General features: G+C 33.9%; 1 protein-coding gene across 1 annotated transcript in view; it reads left to right on the top strand.

Moving 5' to 3' along the window:
- Positions 1–6545: 6545 nt before the first annotated feature.
- Positions 6546–21555, top strand: part of LOC144433049 (uncharacterized) — a 139425-nt gene continuing 124415 nt past the window's right edge. The window contains exon 1 of the mRNA XM_078121361.1: positions 6546–6611. Within this exon, the coding sequence (XP_077977487.1) occupies positions 6546–6611 (66 nt within the window). The remainder of the gene's footprint in view (positions 6612–21555) is intronic.

Raw genomic sequence — 21555 nt, 5'->3', positions numbered from 1 at the left:
CAGTGTATACATATATACGTGTCAATGTATACATATATTCCTGTCAGTGTATACATATATATCTGTCAGTGTATACATATATAGTGTCAGTGTATACATATATATCTGTCAGTGTATACATATATACCTGTCAGTGTATACATATGTATCTGTCAGTGTATACATATATACCTGTTAGTGTATACATATATACCTGTCAGTGTATCCATATATACCTATCAGTGTATACATATGTATCTGTCAGTGTATACATATATACATGTCAGTGTATACCTATATATCTGTCAGTGTATACATATATGGAGTCATGATGGGTGAATGGTTAGCGTGACCGGCTTGGAATCTACAGGTTGCAGGTTCGAGCCCCGTCGCTGCCTACTGTTTGTTTCTGAGTGGCTAAAGTCCTTGGGCAAGATTTGAACCACGACTGTGCCTCAGTCAACCCAGCTGTATAACTGGGGACCTGGTAGGATGTAGGTTGCAATGTGAAGGCTTTAATCCTATGCGCTTAAAATGGCTGCAATGGATTGTATGCTCCCCGGGGAGTTGTGGAAGACTAAAGGGCCGTTGTGCTGTTCTGATCCGAGCCAGGGGTAATAATTGTAAAGCGCTTTGAGCACGGTGTGGGAAAGCGCTATATAAGAAACCAACATTATTATTATTATTATTATATACATGTCAGTGTGTACATATATACATGTCAGTGTGTGACATGTCAGTGTATACATATATACCTGGTAGTGTATACATATATACCTGTCAGTGTATACATATATGTCAGTGTATACGTATATACCTGTCAGTGTATACATATATACCTGTCAGTGTATACATATATATCTGTCAGTGTATACATATATACCTGTCAGTGTATACATATATACCTGTCAGTGTATACATATATATCTGTCAGTGCATGTATACATAATATACCTGTCAGTGTATACATATCACTGTGTGAAATGTTCCATTTCCAGCAGAATCCAGTGGTATCTAACATGCTGGATTCTAGCGGTATCTAGCAGAATCTAGTGAGAGTCCATTGATATCCAGTGTTGAGGTATCCATCACTGTTATCCATAATGGATTCTTCGAGAATCCACCATGACCCTATCTGTTCACAATCCATTGTTTTATCATGCTGGATTCCATAATGTTATGCATGGCGGGAGGGAACAGGTCATGAACTCGACAGAAACATGTTTTATTCATGAACAGATTAAACATTATTACTCTACATTCTACATTCTGTCCTTGTCAAATATACATTTCCAAATTGTGCCTTTTTCGTCCATGTTCAAGATATAGGACATTCCACCATGATTACTTGAAAAGCCTTTTCTATCAACCGCGATTAAAGGTTCAAAGCAGGAGTCAAACTACAAATGAAAATGTTACATGTTGTAAATGTAATTACTACATAACTATGACTGGACCGTTATAAGGAATACTTCATTAGTTTGTACTTATACGAATCATTAAACACATCACAGTCCCTCTATCACTGTGTCATGTGCTCCAGCCTCTCTCCTCCAGCACTCACACACCCGTATTATCACACGTAAGTAACGAGATTGACTTGGTCCAAACTCGTGAATTACAACTGAGAAAAGATTTCCGCTTGCCTGGATCACATACCCGAATGTTTGCCAGATGGTTTAATTCTTATTGTTTTATATGATTCTAATCACAGTCCCTCTGTTCGAATACATTGGGATTTTATACACAAAAACTAAAATTAGAAATCTCGCCATAAAATCACGTCATCTCTGACACTGCTCGTTTTACTTGTCATATGAATCTGCTGACATCACGTTTGCCCAGTTATATAATTGCAAGTTTATTCCTGGCCTATGGTCCGGAATGCCGGGACTGTTCCCAAAATTCTGAAATACGATATTTGGATTATAACCTCACTTGATGAAACCGTTAAACCGTATTAACCACAGACAGTCTGATGTGGAATGTCCCATATTTTTCATTTTATTGCACCCAACGACGAAATAGTGTATATAGTTTTTTCTTTTAAAATATTCTCGTTTTGAATGAGTAATATTCTGTTGTTTATCTTAACGGTGTTTCTGAATATTTGCTTACATACTGAGCTAGTAAGTAAAAGAAGTGGCGGGAATCTTTTATCACACCCAGCTTGGTAGCCTATCTGCTAGACCTCGAATGTTCTTCCGATACAATACGACACACGGCCAAACATCGCTATGGGGTAAAAATGGAACTCGGCCGAAAAGGTTTCCATTCTGTGACGTATTGCCAGACATTCCTTTGAATCAATCAATGATCAATATTCCCACCTTTATTGGTAGGGAGCGGTTAGAGGCAACGAGGGAGGTGACCTCATGTCACTTACTGCCTTTACTGCAGAACGATCGGCATGTCCACGATCACAGTCCCTCTATCACAGAGAGTCTGTGGTACGATGTAACCGGTAAAACCGCTACAGTCGTACCGGTTGCTCCGTAGTTTATATGAAAACACAGTAGAGTTACTGTGATGAAAATAAAACGTACTTGGTTATCATCAATTAAGTATGAAACAAATTCCCGATTTGTGTATATATATATATATATATATATATATATATATATATATATATATATATATATATATATATATATATATATATATATATATATATATATATGTTGAGGGTAGAAGAAAATCAAGTCGGGTTTTTCGTCTCTACAAGCCTGTTTCGTGAGTAAATCACTCGTCAGGAGATGTTGATGTACATCAACATCTCCTGACGAGTGATTTACTCACGAAACAGGCTTGTAGAGACGAAAAACCCGACTTGATTTTCTTCTACCCTCAACATATACTCCGCTCTGCGTGCAGACGTATCGAGCACTGTACTACGGACAAATCTTACCACTGACTTCCTACATATATATATATATATATATATATATATATATATATATATATATATATATATATATATATATATATATATATATATATATATATATATATATATATATATATATATATATATATATATATATATATATATATATATATATATATATATATATATATACGTCGCCTCCATAGTCATGGATACTGTCAGTATAATTCCTCCAAGATCACACGACCTCTGGGAGAGACAAGAAGCCGAGACGTTGCACATAAATTAAAACGTAATGCCCTTCTGTTCTGTTTGATTATTTACATAGACAGTAATCTCACTTCTCCTGAATTATAAGCTTCACAAAACTTGGCTGTTCATCCGATTAGCTGTTAAAACACCTCTTCCTTTCTTTTGATAGCCAGAGACAATAAGATGCACTCAAGTCTAATCGCTTGACACCTTTACTGTTTCGAAAACATTTATACAGATTGTCAGAAATTTAAGGTGCCAAAGGAAGTTAGACCCGTGTGAATAGTGAAGGTACAGCTGTTTTCGCATTGTTTGGTATTAGAAACTCATCCCGATAGTGAATCATATCACCGTCCCAAATCACTGTCCCAGAGGATCAACTCAACCCCGGTTGCTCCGTAGTTTATATGAAAACACAGTAGAGTTACTGTGATGAAAATAAAACGTACTTGGTTATCATCAATTAAGTATGACACAAATTCCCGATTTGTGTATATATGTGTAGGTTGCCTAAATCGGATCACTATCGATACGACTTTAACCTGTGCGTTTGGCCTTTTTGTTTTGCTCCATACAAGTATACTCTATACCATTTCACATGGAATGAAACAAAATAGCCAAATACACCGTAGATAGGGTATTAAATCTAAAGTTTTCCATATCCTGTTATGTATTACATCAACTATCTGTTTGAGAAAATCATTGTAGTCGTACTTGTGGCTGTGTGTAGTTGTGCATGTATTATGAATGTGATGCAGTATTTTGACCTCGTCCACGACATAAGACAGTATACTAGTTATAACCAATCTGGAATCCATTCATACAACTTTACAAGTAATTCATCCACTCATTTCAATAGCCATAATTACTGATACTCGACCAGGGCTGACATTTCTTGTACATTACTGCCATAGTAACTGGCCGGCCCACCCTACAAATAATAAAATGTGCGGGTGACCAGTGTCCAAACTAATACGAACGCACGCACACGGGCCGTTTCAGTACGGGGAGATAACAACAACTTTATTATAAGTACCGGTATATATATACATGTCAGTGTCTACATATGTACATGTCAGTGTCTACATATATACCTATCAGTGTATATATATATACCTGTCAGCGTGTACATATATACATGTCAGTGTCTACATATATACCTATCAGTGTATATATATATACATGTCAGTGTATACATATATACATGTCAGTGTCTACATATATACCTGTCAGTGTTTACATAATATACCTGTCAGTGTGTACATATATACCTGTCAGTGTATACATATATACCTGTCAGTGTATACATATATACATGTCATTGTATACATATATACATGTCAGTGTATACATATATACCTGTCAGTGTATACATATATATCTGTCAGTGTATACATATATACCTGTCAGAGTATACATATATACATGTCAGTGTGTGACATGTCAGTGTCTACATATATATATGTCAGTGTATACATATATACCTGTCAGTGTATACATATATACCTGGTAGTGTATACATATATACCTGTCAGTGTATACATAATGCATGTCATTATATACCTGTCAGTGTATACATATGTATCAGTCAGTGTGTACATATATACTTGTCAGTGTATACATATATACATGTCAGTGTATAAATATATACCTGTCAGTGTATACATATATACGTGTCATTGTATACATATATACCTGTCAGTGTATACATATATACCTGTCAGAGTATACATATATACATGTCAGTGTATAAATATATACATGTCAGTGTATACATATATACGTGTCAATGGATACATATATACATGTCAGTGTATACATATATACGTGTCAGTGTATACATATATACCTGTCAGTGTATACATATATACCTGTCAGTGTATACATATATACCTGTCAGTGTATACATATATATCTGTCAGTGTATACATATATACCTGTCAGTGTCAGTGTATACATATGTATCTGTCAGTGTATACATATATACCTATCAGTGTATATATATATACCTGTCAGCGTGTACATATATACATGTCAGTGTATACATATATACCTATCAGTGTATATATATATACATGTCAGTGTATACATATATACATGTCAGTGTCTACATATATACCTGTCAGTGTTTACATAATATACCTGTCAGTGTGTACATATATACCTGTCAGTGTGTACATATGTACCTGTCAGTGTATACATATATACCTGTCAGTGTATACATATATACATGTCAGTGTATACATATATACCTGTCAGTGTATACATATTTACCTGTCAGTGTATACATATTATGTACATGTCAGAGTATACATATATACATGTCAGTGTATACATATTTACATGTCAGTGTATACATATATACCTGTCAGTGTATACATATTTACCTGTCAGTGTATACATATATACCTGTCAGTGTATACATATATACCTGTCAGTGTATACATATTATATACATGTCAGTGTATACATATATACCTGTCAGTGTATACATATTATATACATGTCAGTGTATACATATATACCTGTCAGTGTATACATATTATATACATGTCAGTGTATACATATATACCTGTCAGTGTATACATATATACCTGTCAGTGTATACATATATACCTGTCAGTGTATACATATTTACCTGTCAGTGTATACATATATACGTGTCAATGGATACATACCTGTCAGTGTATACATATATACCTGTCAGTGTATACATATATACATGTCAGTGTATACATATTTACCTGTCAGTGTGTACATTTATACATGTCAGTGTGTACATATATACGTGTCAATGGATACATATATACCTGTCAGTGTATATAATTAAAAACTCTAAAATATGTATCTTATAGAAAATTATTAATAAATGGGAATTAGAAATAATCACTTTACTGATACTGGGTACTACCGGTAATAGTGGGTATACTGATTAAAGAATGAAATAATACCACAATGTTAAACCATTGACACTTGGTTTAATGGTAATTTTGTATTGCATGTTTAAAACAATTCCTGAACTCAAGAGGGAGTCATTAGTGTTTATGGATCATTTTTATGATGATACATATACTACTGTAATGGTCACTTTGACCCTTGCCATTTTTAAAAGTAACTTTTACTATGAGAAAATTGAGTGTATTTTTGTTTATGCTCAACCCAAATATACCTCCCCTTGCAGGTTTGCAATTTTGTTCCTAGTGTTTACTTTCCTGTTATGTTGCAGTGTAATGATGGTATAGTGTTCCAAGTAGACACTGAAATGTGTCTCCGAACACCATTATGTGTACTGCAATAGATTATTAATCAAAGATCTTAATGAGGAAGTAAGGAAATGTAACAAACAATACAATTAATAAATTAAATAGAAACCATTTCCTGATTTTTTTCCACATAGAAATACTCACCATTGTATGCTGCAAGTGCAATGGGGTACTTGGATATTGCAGAAAAGCTTGTAAAGGCTGGTGCAGATATAGAGGCACAGGATGAGGTAATTAATACTTGTCTTTATTTGTTATCAGTGATTCTAATTGGATATTAGAGTGTCTGTGTTGTCAACAATTCTACTATTTATCTTTGGTTAAGTTGTTGTATTCATTTTCAAACAGACTACACCAATTGGCCTGTGTCATTTAAATTGTTATATGATCTACAATGGTCAACTAACAATGTGTGTAATGATTTAAAGTAGATATTTAGGCCAAAATCTTCTAAGGGCACTGCATGCATAATATTTTGTGAAGTATTCACTCATACATTTACCATCAAATATAACTATCATGGTTGAATAAATTTTCATTATATGTTATTATTGTCACTATAGGATTCAAAGAATGTCTGTAATTGTGCTTCCAACATTTATGATATGTTGTATTGAGTAAACCTCTAAGACAATTACATATTAATGTTTAATTGAAAGTAGTGCAGCATGACTGAGGTCCATCTCGTATAAATTATTAGGTATAATTCTTAGTGTTAGAAAGATACAAATATAGGTTATACAATGTAGGTACATATAGGTGTATGATCATATGGAACTTATCCATACCGTATCCACATGAGTCTGAATGAGATAGTGGGCAGTATCCCATTCCTAATATACCCTTAATGTGTACAGGTTATAGGTAGGTGTGTGATCATATGGGACTTATCCATACCATATATATCCACATCAGTCTGAATGATATAGTAGGTGGTATTCCCATTCCTAATATACCCTGCATATGACAGGCAAAGATAGTACAACCAAGCCACTTTCTGACTCACATTCACTGTAAAGTGTTTGTGTCTTGAAAAAGAATACTTCTCACGAAAACACCAACCTATTCTCAGTTGAAATCAATGAAAAATATGTTTGAATATAGACATCAACACACACAAATTCCCTACAGGTGTAAATTTACAATTTTTTTAAAATTATGCCACGGTGTAACTTCAGTGTTACACGACCTTAGTGTTATGTCAGTATACCTAGTGTTTCAGCAATGCTCTCTGCTGAGTTACTCAGTGTACTGCATATGATATATACCAGCAGCAAGAGTTTAATATGCACTTGGTAAATATATGAACAGTAAAACACTCTATTGTACTGTTGCTGGTGAGCTACCATTACTGCTGTTAGTACACTGTCAATACACTGAAGTTTGTACCACCAATGTAAAAGTCTACACTGTGTACCACTAAAGTCATGCAGTACCTTAGTGATGTTCTACAGGAGTGTACTGTTGGTGGAGTCTTAGATTCAATGTAACACTTATTATATGTATGTTGTACTTTCACCACTGTATTACATCACAGGGTAATTTATGTGCGAAAATAATATCAAAATTTAGTCAAATTAAAATCCAATATGGCCACTTTAAATAATACTATGATAATGTTAATATTACAACTCAGTGGGAACACAAATGTCATGTGATTATATCTCTGTCACTGCAATACACATGGAATCACATATTCGCAAATATTTGCCTCCATTTAACTTTAGGAGACGATTTAGCTTTAGGAGAAATGTCAGTTATCTAGGGACCTGTTGAGTGATTTTTGACAATGAAAGTGTACATTGGGAATTTATATTATTATACCCAAACAAATTTGATTTTTAAAATATTAAGGAAAATGGCGATGTTTACTAATATAGAACCAATACATAAAAGTTATGATTATAACAACCAGTAAATATAGATCTAGTATTTGTTTTGTTCAATTCTTCAGGCACAGGTAATAATAAAGTTAACCATGTAGACTTTATTGGAGACAAGTTAGAGCTAAGACCTTCTTTGTAATAACATAAACAAAAAGCATATCACCTACATATTACAACACAAACACAATATCCAAAGCTGCTTAATTGCCAACATTACTTGTTTTGATAACATCTATTCTTTAAGTTATGTTTCGATCATGAACATGAATTATAACAAAACTAATAGTAATAGGAGGTGTTTGTAAAGTTTTCTGACAAGTAGCTGGCTCCAATGAAGGAAGGATTTCAAAACTGTATACAATAGACATTGTCAATCATGCAATTGTAAGTTTCAGGAATTGAACAATGTGAGGTCTCCACTTATTACTCATCTATTTGGTAAACATCACAGTATGATACAAACATCATTTGTCCATTTATAAATTTTTAATTTCAAAATCAGTATAGTTAAGCTTCATGTAATTCATCCAGAATGTAATTATCTAATATGTACGTGCCCAGTATGTCACAAATTTTATGTTTCTCTGTACACATTTATCTTGAATTGTTCATATGATGTGCATGTAAAATTTATACCATATATTACAGTGTGTTAATTTGGTGAAATGGTGAGATCTCAATCTGATCCCATATGTTAAGCAAGTCCACCAATTGAGGTGAGGATTTAATAAAAGCAATAAAAGACTTCAGTTTAAAGATCTCCACATTTAAACCACAATGTTGAGAGTTAATACAAACTGTGTATGGTATTAATCACAAAGAGAGATCACAAGAATTATTTATTACTTTGTGTAAGTTGTATTTGAAGTTTAGTAATTCAGAGTATTGAATCAATGAAGACTTGGCAAAAAGTTAGGTTCTTTATATTAAACACAAATCATTCATTTTCATGAAATAAGAATAGTTTAACTTCAAATGGAAATTCATCTGTGTTGCTAAACCGTAGTATTGAATTGAACGTTTGTTCCAAAGAACTACCTTAAAAATTATACCTGAAATTTTTGACTGCACACTCCAACAGATTGACCCATTATTCATGTGTCCATAAAGAATAGTGACTTTCTGTTTGGAACAATAGTTGAATTCAATACAGTAAATAAGAATAGTTTAGATGTATTATTGATGCTCTGTGTATCACAAAGACAACGTAGCTATCTTACAACTATTATCAAATATGCATTTGACAGTCCCAACATTTCTGAGTTGTGGTATATACAGTAAGTAGTTCTGGGACTAGGGTACTCACATCTAATACTTCATTTTGTGAATTACAATTCTAATGTTACCACAAAAATGATAATACACATATACATTTACAATTTATCTGTATCGGAAGAGTTGGTATGACATATCAAGTCTGCTGAACTGATCATTTAGATTTGATGTTTGTTCTACACTGTGGTATTCCCTGCCTATAATTGTAAAAGCATGAATAAAAATGTTTGTATGTGATTAACTATAGGCTATTTTGCACATGATCAAAGGGAAAGTATACAGTATTATTTAATTACATTTTGATATTATGTCAATAATACCAATTATATAGAAAATGCCAAATAATTAATTGAATAATATAAGAAAGTGATTTGTCCATCTCAGAAGCTATTGTCTCTATTTACATGTAAATAGTAGTAAAAGTTTTTGTTATCGGTTTGATTATTTAATATACATCATTGTTATTTTGAAGACTGAGAAAAAATTCAACGAGAGAGTTTGAAAAGTTATTTTTTCATCAAACTTCAGGAAAGGAATAGGTATAGATTCATGCTTTGTAGATTCTTTGTTTCAATGCATACAACATTTATGATTTGATTAAACACTTGAGGTAACATGTTGATATATTTCTCCTCACATGTATGTTCCGAAATATAAAGTGTAAAATGTAGAACATTTATTTATCTGATCTGATTTGTGCTACTATCAATCTAGCACAGAATTATGATCATCCCTGTCCACAACTGTTAATGCAATAATTTACATACTGATAGGATTTTTATACATTTTATCTCAGATATGTATTCTAAGTTAGTCTGTACTGTAACAGTACATGTAAAGAAATGAACATGTAGGTTTACATGCAAACTTCGGGGTGGACATCAATCTGATTAAAATCTGATGTTGTGAAAGTGGCTAGAAGCCTTTATTTACCTCTATTCCCATCGTTTTGTGTCATTTGTTTTATTCTGGGTGATCGCCGCCTTCCCACAAATTTCCACCTCCTTATCTTGGGTTGCATCACCTTGCTACTTCCTCCTAGTTCTCTCTCTCCTCTTTTAATACATCCCCAGCTGTAGGTCAAATGTCAGGTCAAGGTCAATACCACCTCCCCAGTTACTTTTTGTTTTTTATCTTACCCCTAAGACTGATGGATGTTTTTGTAGATACTCTTACCACCAATGATGACTTTCTCAGTATATAAAAACTGATAGTGCATATACGTGTATGTGTAACTGTGTGAGTGTTTTTCTCAGACATAAACAATACTATAGATACTCATGCGGAGATCACCCAGAAAAAAATAAACGAAACAAAATGATGGAATTAGAGGTAAATGAAGGCATATAGCTGCTTTCACCACATCAGATTTTAATCAGATTCGGTGGACATGTACAGCATATCTGATAATTTTCAATTTTGCCTCACTATGTCTTGTCCAGTGTCACTTGATATTGTGCAGTACTACCCAGCATTTAGTGTGCACTCTACTTCAGCTACAGTAGACAATGTTGGAAATTCACTCTGCAATTTTTAACGGATATTTAAACATGGCAAAAATCTAAACATATGGACTCATGCATATATGTACCTGCAGTGACATAGAGAGACAGTATACATTGCACAAATAATTCGTGTTGATGCTTGTTGATAGATTTGCATCAATAATCCACATACATGCAGTAATTTCATGACTTTCTACAATGTTGAATTTTAGAGAAAAAATGAAAATAAAATGAATAATTTTTTGTAAATTTTAGGAGTTTCTTGACCTTTTTGACAGGCAAAGTATAGACACTGTTCATTCCTTCTGATCAACTACTGCTCATACATGTACCTGCTTAATGTTGTGTTGATAATTAACTTAGTCTATGACTTATATGTATATCGCTAAAATATTGGATATTGTTTAGCACAGCTGAACTGATAAGCTTCAGTAGTGCTATGGGAATGGTGTAGTGTCTGTCCATCTGTGTGTGTATGTGTGTGGTGGTGGTGGTGGTGGTGGGGGGAGACGACTTAAACTCAAAAACTGCCAGACCGATTGCCTTGGTATATGGTGGGGACATTAATTTTGGTGTCTAGTTGGGAAATTGTTCAAAGCAAAATGATCACATCACAGGTATGTGATTTGGGTAAAAAACATATCGTTTTTGGTCAAAAACTTAAACTTAAAAACTACTGTGCAGATCAGTCTGAAATTTAATGGGAATGTTCTTAGGGGTGTTTAGATTAAGATTTGTTCATGACATGAGGATTCCATCAGTAATATACAAATTAGGGCTACTTTTTGGTTAACCCTTTCACCACCGATTCCCGCTACAGCGGGAACGCTCTAGGGCGCCCACCGATTCCCTCTACAGCGGGAACGCCAAAGGTCATTCAACTACTACGACGTTGAAACCGTTTAACGGCAGCTATTGCTGCAAAACTTGCTGCCATAACTAGTTCCACACATGCGTATTAGCCTTGTTTATATAGTCTGCCATTTTGAACACATGTTAGTGGATGGTTTTCTAGTACGATTGGAAAGACGAGCGATCGTAATTTTTGTGTGCGTTTTTCGCAAGAAAGATCGAATTTCAACAACGCGGAAGTAATTAACGGCTCACGTAGCATCTCCTACGATGTCATTTTGACAACTGTCCTGAGAAATTTCCACTGAATTTCTACTCAAAAATATTGAGGGCCGAGTGATCTACCGGCGGGGAATTCACCGTTGCCGTAGTGAAAGTTGGCAAATTGCGTAACTTGTTGACCCGTAGCATTCGCTCATACTATGGCCTTGGGGCCAGTATTTAGCTCCAAAAGTAATTATTTTGGTCATAATTCTTTGTGGTAATGTTCAATAATGAATAATAATCATACAAGTTCAATTTATATTGGTCAGTGGTACAATGTGGGCGGTAGATTACACACAATCTGAAGATTTTCCGATCACATTTTTGAATGTGTTTTTTAACGGTAAAATTCAAATTTCAACATGGCCACACCGAAAATTGTCTCCCCTAACATCGTTTGCGATGTAAATAACGGCTCTGTTCATGAAAAATTCAGTTTAATTTTGACTTTGATGGCATTTATGAATGAAAGGAGATGGCTGTGTGAACTCAATGTACTCAATGTGACGAAAACATTACCGCGGCGTGGGTTCAAATTACAGGCTGCATATTTCCGTTGGTCGGTATGTGCGTCGGCAAATAAAGCCATTTTGCCCATCCGATTTTGGCGCCGATGCTACTGACTTACGGTCATTTTTTGCCGATTTCTGGCATAAATTGAGTAATAATTTTTTGTTGTTCTGCTAAATAATGAATTATATTTACAAAAACCAACTTTTCAAAAGGTATCAAGGTGACAACTTTAGATATTTTAAGACACTTTCATTGCCGGTGCGGCACCGTCTGTTGCGTCATAATCGGATTAGTGAGCCGTTAATTAATTTCGTTCAAATTTTTACGACTCAAAATGTCATTTTCTGCCAAATTTTCGCCAATTTTGACAATTTAACCAGTAAAGAGAAGTTTTGGTATTTTGAATTTTATTTGTAATATAAATATTTTGTTTATTTGTGATATGTCAATAAATAAACGACTTGTGTTAGTTTTATTCATATTTTATTACTTTAACCCTTTCACCACCAATTCCCGCTATTGCGGGAACGCTCTAGGGCGCCCACCAATTCCCGCTATTGCGGGAACGCCAAAGTTCATTCACCTACCTCGCCGTTTTGCCGTTTAACGGCAGCTATTGCTGCAAAAATTGCTGCCATAACTAGTTCCACACATGCGTATTAGCCTTGTTTATCTACACAGCCATTTTGAAAGCATGACAGTGAACGGTATCTCGAGTACGATCCAAATGACGAGCGATCGTAATTTTTTGTGCGTTTTTTCGCTCACGAAATCGAATTTCAACATGGCGGAAGTAATTAACGGCTCTCATAACATGGCCTACGATATAAATTATGTCACTATCTTTGGATATTTCGACAGAATTTGACTTGAAATACATCGTTGAATACAAGTGTTTAGCTATGGGAACACATTGTACTTGTATGTAAGCATCAAATTCCCGCTAAGGCCGTGTGAGCTGCCGACGGCAGTTTACGGTTGAATTTTTGAATGTCGTTCAAATTTACGCAATCTTGTGACCGTGCCGACGCCCATGCTAACGTTCTGGGGGTAATTTTTGGCTATATAGTGGATTATATTGGTTTTATTTCTTTTTGTTACGGCTCAATAATGACTTGTATTTGTATTAGCTCAGTGTATAGAGGTCAGTGGAGGGAAACTTACTCGTGATATGGGCGATTTTCCGATCGGATTTTTTACGCGAGTTTTTCAATGTAAAATTCAAATTTCAACATCGCTGAGGCAAAATCTGTCTCCCCTAACATCGTTTGCGATGTAAATAAAGGTGCTGTTCGTAGAAATTTCCACTCAATTTTGACTATGAATACGATGTTTTATACAAGGAGATGGCTGCGTGAACTCGATGCAGTATATGGAAGGATCAGATTATCGCAACGTAACTTCAAAGTCCCGACTGCAGATTTGCTTTTGTGGGTAAACATGTCGGCGAAAAGCGTCACTTTGGCGTCCCGATTCGGACTCGTAAACTACCAACTTGGGGGAATTTTTTACTGATTTTGAGGATAAATTTGGTGATAATTTTTTGTTGTTCTGTCAAATAATGATATATAATTACACAAACTGATTTTTCAGAAGGTATTGGGGCGACGACTTCAGATATTTTTGTCCCTTTGATTGCCGGTGTGGGGCTGACTATTGCTTCGTAATCGGATTAGTGAGCCGTTAATTATTTTCGTTCAAATTTATTACGACTAAAAATAACATTTTCTGACAAATTTTCGCCGATTTTGACCATTTAACCAGTATACAGAAGTTTTGTAGGAACATAAATGTTGGTAATTTGAATTTTGTTTGTAATATAAATATTTTGTTTATTTGTGATATGTCAATAAATAAACAACCTATGCTTGTTTTATTAATATTTTATTACATTAATCCATATTTCGGTTATGTGTGTGATATTTGAATTTATGTATTTGCTACTATGATGTAGAAAATTTATTTTCCATTCAAATGATACCTTATTTTTAAAAAATAAGCAACTCTAAGTATTTTTATATCAGTTTGATTACACCACACTCACTCTCACATTATGTTAGTGAGGGGGCTGGTGGACAACACACAATCCCATGAGGCCATTGGTGGTGAAAGGGTTAATTCATATTTCGGTTGTGTTTGTGGAATTTGAATGCATGTATTTGCAAGTGTGATGTAGAGAATTTATTTTCCAATGAAATGATACCTCATTTTTTAAAAATGAGCAACTATAAGTATTTTTATATCAATTTGATTACATAACACTCACTTTCACCTGGTGGTCAGTGAGGGGGGTGGTGGAGAACAAACATTCCCAGGGGGCAATTGGTGGTGAAAAGGTTAAAAGTCATTAATTCCAAAATTCATGAGCAGATTAGGCTGAGATTTAATGGGGATGCATCTAGAGATGTATAGATGAAGAAATATTAAGCATTTAATGATCTCATCAATGAGCATTTAATGATCTCATCAATGACATGCAAGTTAGGTGTAAAAATGTGAACTTTGGTAAAAAAAACCTGCATGATCAGTTAGACTGAAATTTGATGAGATGTTTTTAGAAGTGAAATTCTGCATACTTTATTCAAAGCTTTTTACACAATTGGCCCTAGCAACCTTGACCACGACCTTAGCAAAAACCATATGCCAGTATATTTTGCTAAAATAACAATATTATCTGGTAGGTGAGCATACATTGAAAAGTGTATGCAAAAATCCATAGCAACCATGACCATGCCCATAGCAACAGCCAAACAATTGTGTATTTCATAAAGATAACATGGACTCTTTATAGACAAGTGAGCAAACATTCAAAAAGTATGCAAATGTGCCTAACAGCAATACCACACCCATAGCAACAGCCACACGATCGCATATATTGCAAAGATAACAGGGATTAATAGACAACTGAATAAACATTCCAAAACTGCTGGTTCATTTCCATGCGATCGTACTCGATGTGGCACATGTCGTTTCATTATTAATACTAATCATGTCTTTGGCCCTAAGAACAGTGTGCCTGTTACGAGTAGATTTACTTGTATTAGTACTAATGTAGTGTATTGCATTACATGTCAGAATGTGTTTTTTTATATATAGGTTCAACTGTATGTCGTCTTGGTGATCGTTTCGTGGAACATCTCCGCCTGACCAGACAAACAAATCGTAACTATCCCGTATCTATGCATTTCATTACCAATGATCACAGTGTATCAGATATGTCTATTTCAGGAATTTGTAAGGTACCTGGTGATGAGAAAGTATTGAGGTTAAAGGAAGAAGAAATCATTTTCCGTCTCGGAACCCCTTTGAATTAATAGATTATTCTCGTCATTCCCAGTCTAATCAGGTTTTTAAAAAAAATTTAGGCGTGTTCTATTGGGTTCTATTTGGTGCGTGCGAATATTAGAATTTTTCACAGGTATTACCGTTTATCACGTGCGGTTGTCGTTCTGTTCCATAACATTCAGATATATTCAGGTGTTTACCTAACATTTCTGTATCGCGCCGATATTTCCTTTGAAAAGAATATTTATTCGAAACGTTGGATTTTACATCTATTTATACAGACTGATTTATAAGTTCTATATGCATTCCAAAACTGTATGTAAATATGCCTAACAACAGGACCACGCCCATAGCAACATCCAAATGGCCGTATATATTCCAAACGTAACATTAGGGGTTAATAGACAATTGAATAAACATTCAAAAAATGTATGCAAATATACCTGGCAACAAGGCCACTCATACCAACAGCCAAATGATCGCATATAATATTGCAAAGATAACAGGGATTGTCAACTGAATGCACATTCAAAAAAATATGAAATATGTCTAGTAACATGACCACGCCCATAGCAACAGTCAAAATGATCGCATCTATTGCAAATATAACAATAGGGCTGGATAGGCAAATGAATAATCACTCAGAAAATGAACACCTATACCAAGTATGGATCAACATGTGGATAAATAATTTTAAAAACTGTACAGTTGTGCTACAATGCCATTTTGGCGCTATTTTTCATTCAATTTGAAAGTGATTGAAAGACAACTCCCACTGTCCCACTATGTTTATATACTGATTCTAATTCTCCAATCTCATCTCCCTCTCTGGTACATGAATCAATTTATCAAATAATTTCTTTTAGATGATCTCAGGTTGAATTAGTTTAATTTATATCAGAGTCACTATACTGTATCTCGTAACAAACTCAGTAGAAGACATGAAAAAGATTTGCTAAAATGAAGTGATGTTTACAGTGAAGCATGGAAATGTAAGTTCTATGGTCATAAAAAGGTGTTTATTATAACAGACTGGTCATTATACCAGAAGTCATATTTATAGAGGTTAAGTGTACCTTTCATAAGGACAGCGGTGTCAGATGATCCAAAGTTAATTTTGTACTTTGGTTTATGGTAGAATCCTACACACAATACGTTGTGACATTATTGACTGAAGTCAAGTTCATCGGATACATTTGCATATCATACACAATTTTATACTCACAGTATTGTAGAATCATTTCACAATTTCAAATGTTTGTGGTTTGTTCAGTTACCTTCCGTTACTATGCAGATTTTTAAGTTACCCATTGTAATATTAAAAGTTGTATGTGAATGAATTACAGACTGACATTATGCTATTCAAGTTAACATGTTACTGTCAAAGGATTTCTTTCGTACCGATAAAACTATGTAAAGTTGATTGATGTATTACACAAGTATCAAGTTGTATTATATACTTTACTTCAACTATTACTTTTTTGGACTTTATTTCTGATCACTCTGGCCTCTACAGCCAACTGAACCTGTTTTAACCCAGTAATTTGAAAACCTAGTGTATATAGTACAGACTTCGCTCTTGGCTTTGATTTCAATAATAGTTACTTGATCCTATAAATCTGACAGGATGGGCCAAATTTGGTAATAGTACTTGAGCTGTTGGACAAATAGGAGGTGATAAAAATGTTTATATCAACATGTCAATTACAGACTGTAAAAGTACTAGAAATAGAGACATGTGAGACAAGTTCTGAGATCATTGTGCAATCAACTGGAAGCAGTTTGCATAAATCAAGGTATCAGCCAAGAAAATATAACTCATAAACCAAGTTTTGAAAATAATGAACAGAAAACAGATTTTTTTAACAACATTTAAACCACAATATTTCTCAATTCAGTTCAGTTCAGTTCATATATTTCAGTAACAGGGCCTCTACCCATCGTACATACAATTACAAAGTAAAGACATAGCGAGATGGAGAAAAGTATTTTGACAACTATACTAATGGTAAATAAATATACAAATAAATAAAGTACATGAATACAAGAAAATTGTATTAACAATACCAAACCTTTCCTTTAACTGGAAGAGAATATCTTCATTTGAAAGCCTTAATAAATACAACTATAGTTGTGAAATAACAGTTTTCCTTTTTGAGGAAAAGACTTCAATAAGCTTGTGTTCATGTGTATGTGTTCGCTGTGATGGAAAGAACCCATCTCTAATATCATTATATACAGGACAGCTTATGTTCATATGTACGTGTTCTCAGTAATGGAAAGAACTCATCTCTAATATCATTATATAGAGGACAGCTTATGTTCATATGTATGTGTTCTCAGTGATGGAAAGAACTCATCTCTAATATCATTATATAGAGGACAGCTTATGTTCATATGTATGTGTTCTCAGTGATGGAAAGAACCCATCTCTAATATCATTATATAGAGGACAGCTTATGTTCATATGTATGTGTTCTCAGTGATGGAAAGAACTCATCTCTAATATCATTATATAGAGGACAGCTTATGTTCATATGTATGTGTTCTCAGTGATGGAAAGAACTCATCTCTAATATCATTATATAAAGAACAGCTAATTGTCAGTATGTTGTATGTGAATGGTGTCTCTTGAAAATCAAATGTAACACAATGTCCCTATCAACATATTCCATTACAAACACACAATGAATATTGTAATATAGAAGAGGTAAATGTCAAACATTAATTTTGTTCCTAATTCAGTTTTTACTATTAAAATGATGATACTTGTAGTGAAGAATGATGATTTACTGCACAACTCAAAAATGTACAGTATATAGTGACTTCATTCAAGTGTCTACCTCCACGTTACCAGATACAAGATTTCTTTAAAGATTTTGACTTTTCACCTTAAACATCCACCAGAATTGTACAGAAGTTCAAGAACAAAACAGACACAGTCACAGTTGAAATATCTGTACCGATATTATCAGATATATGCTTTCTGTTTTTATATTACATTTGTAGTATTTGACCTTGACTTTCTGTGTTAAAATTTAACAACAAAATATCAGTTTCATCCCTGGTCACAGTACACCAGTATGTTAGGAGAATATAAACATTGCCTTCTATGAAAACTGTAATTTTCACATATACACAATTTAGACACATTCATACTTTACCTTCAAAAACTAATGTATCGCATTTGCCATAGGATTAAGTAGAAATATTTTCAAATTATTAAATAAACTTGAAATAGATTTGAAAGTCCTTTCATTGAGAGAATAACATACATGTCAGCATATGTATTATTATTAGAGAAATACTGTCAAGTCAGACAGACCTTGTCTCAATATCCTGTCTCCTTCTATGTATAGATAATGTCCATTAATATTCTATCCTACAGTATATTTGGGTCATTTAATTAAATATCACTCTATTAAGTTAAATTGTTATACAAATGTACATTGTTATACATATATGATTGATGTTATGAACCTGGCAGAGAATTTTATGACCATCAAGTTTAGTGTTGAGTATTAGGGAAAGGATATGTCTTTGACCGTAGAAACATTATTATAATTCAGAAGTTTATTTAGAAACAATGAGTTGAGCACATTACTTAATTCACCTTATTATTATGATTTAGAAGTCTGTGAAAAAAAATAATGAGTTGAGCAAAAAGTTAATTAACCATATTATTATAATTCAGAAGTCTATTCAGAAACAATGAGTTGAGCACGTAGTTAATTCACCTTATTATTATGATTTAGAAGTATTTGATTAGTATGAAAGTTTTCATTCCAGGAAGTGTGTCTATTATCAGACAATCCTGAATTTAACTATTTGGGTTATACTTTTACTGTTACTTAAATGTCATCTTTTTAGTCAATGTTAAAATATAAAACTTTTGCTCACATTTTAATTATGAACAGAATAAATTTAGTTGCAAATTGTTATAATATTTAGTCAATATTCTGAATCAGTTTGTCAATGTCAGTGTATCTTTATGATACATTAGCAATAGAATATAGAAATGATTGGATTTATATCTAAAGTTGTTAATGATAGTGAGCAACCAAAACTAAAGGTACTGACAGAAGAACTTTTGGGCTTGACATGAATTATATCCTAATTAATTGCCTCAAAATTATGACTTAGCATCAGAACATTTAAATATATTGTGATTATTTTGAATATTTTCAACTGCTAAGGCCTAGAAAAGAAAGTTGTTCGGTTCTGGTTACCTGACCCCACCTAGTTTTTCACTGCCGACCCTAAATTTTTTTTTTTTTACATATTTGAGAAAAAAATAATAAATCTTACAAATTGTGAAGTCTCACAAGAAATAGTGGATGCAGAAACTGACATCAACTAATAAAAAGACAATAAAAAATGTTCTTCCTGTCTGTAATGACTGTACATGTGATGGGAAGAAACCAATAACACAGAGAACATTTGGAAAACACATAACTACCTGACCTAGACACTCGCACTAGAAAAAAAAAGATAAAATAAAATAAAAAATCTACCTTCTTCACCTATTCTGAAATTGAGAGTAATCAGAACTATACCATTTTTAGCTCTGCTGTCAGCGAAAGCTGGAAGCGTAGCTTTAGGTATAGGTGGGTATTAAGGTATAGAGAGTATAGGTGAATCATACGTGTCCGTCAAATTTTTATATTTTCATCATATTCTTCGAAAGTAACAGCCAGAATACTTCGATAATTGGTGTGCATGTTCCCTGGGGGAGGCTATTCATATTTGTTCATGCTAAGTTTATCTGTGCCATTTTCAATTTTGTATGTTTTTTTTTCAAAAATGATATTTTCATCACCTCCTCAAATACTGCTTGTCAGGTTGCTTTGATATCTGGTGTGTTGATGCACAGAGGGTAGCTTACTTAGATTTGTTAATTTCAAGTCAGCACGTCTTCTTTTCTATTTTTGATGATTTTTTTTTTGTAATTTGAAAAAAAATGAATATGTTAATGAGCATTATGACCGACGCCATATTGGAAATCAGACCACGAGACTTTAAGTAAACTGCCACTTTTCAAAAGACACTATTGACGTCAAACAAGCAATGTAATATGTGCTATAATTATAATTCTAAGCATTGTGCTCCCAAATGACAAGCATTTCTTCGAAACAGGGTTGTAAACTTCAAATCCAAATTCTGCACCCCTTCTACATTATCAGCCAGTCCGCAACATCCTCATTTGCATATAATCTATCCTTCAGTTTGCGACCATTACAGTTTGAATGGCTGCTCACGGGCCTTATTTTTGGGTATTTTCAACTCGCAGTAACTTTCACTAGAGTCCACCATTTTAGATACTGTAAACGCCTAAACCTCAACTGACATCTCTTCTTTCGTACCAGCAACACAAATTTTGGAATAACATTTAGGAATATCGATTTACCAATGAATTCGCGACGCATCCTTGAGGCCCTGTAACTGAACCAGAATGGAGACAACTCGCGTAAGGAAGGCATGCGGTTGAAGTTATGCAAGAGCAGTCTCACTGCCGACTGTGAATCGACCAAACTTTGTTTATTGGCTGACAATTTACATGTAAAGTTAAATGACATGAACGTGTCTTGCCATTT

The sequence above is a fragment of the Glandiceps talaboti genome, chromosome 3 (genome assembly GCF_964340395.1).
Source record: "Glandiceps talaboti chromosome 3, keGlaTala1.1, whole genome shotgun sequence".
In the NCBI taxonomy this organism is placed as follows: Eukaryota; Metazoa; Hemichordata; class Enteropneusta; family Spengelidae; genus Glandiceps; species Glandiceps talaboti.
Note: the sequence above shows the minus strand (reverse complement) of the source record. Positions and strands in the feature narration are given on the sequence as shown.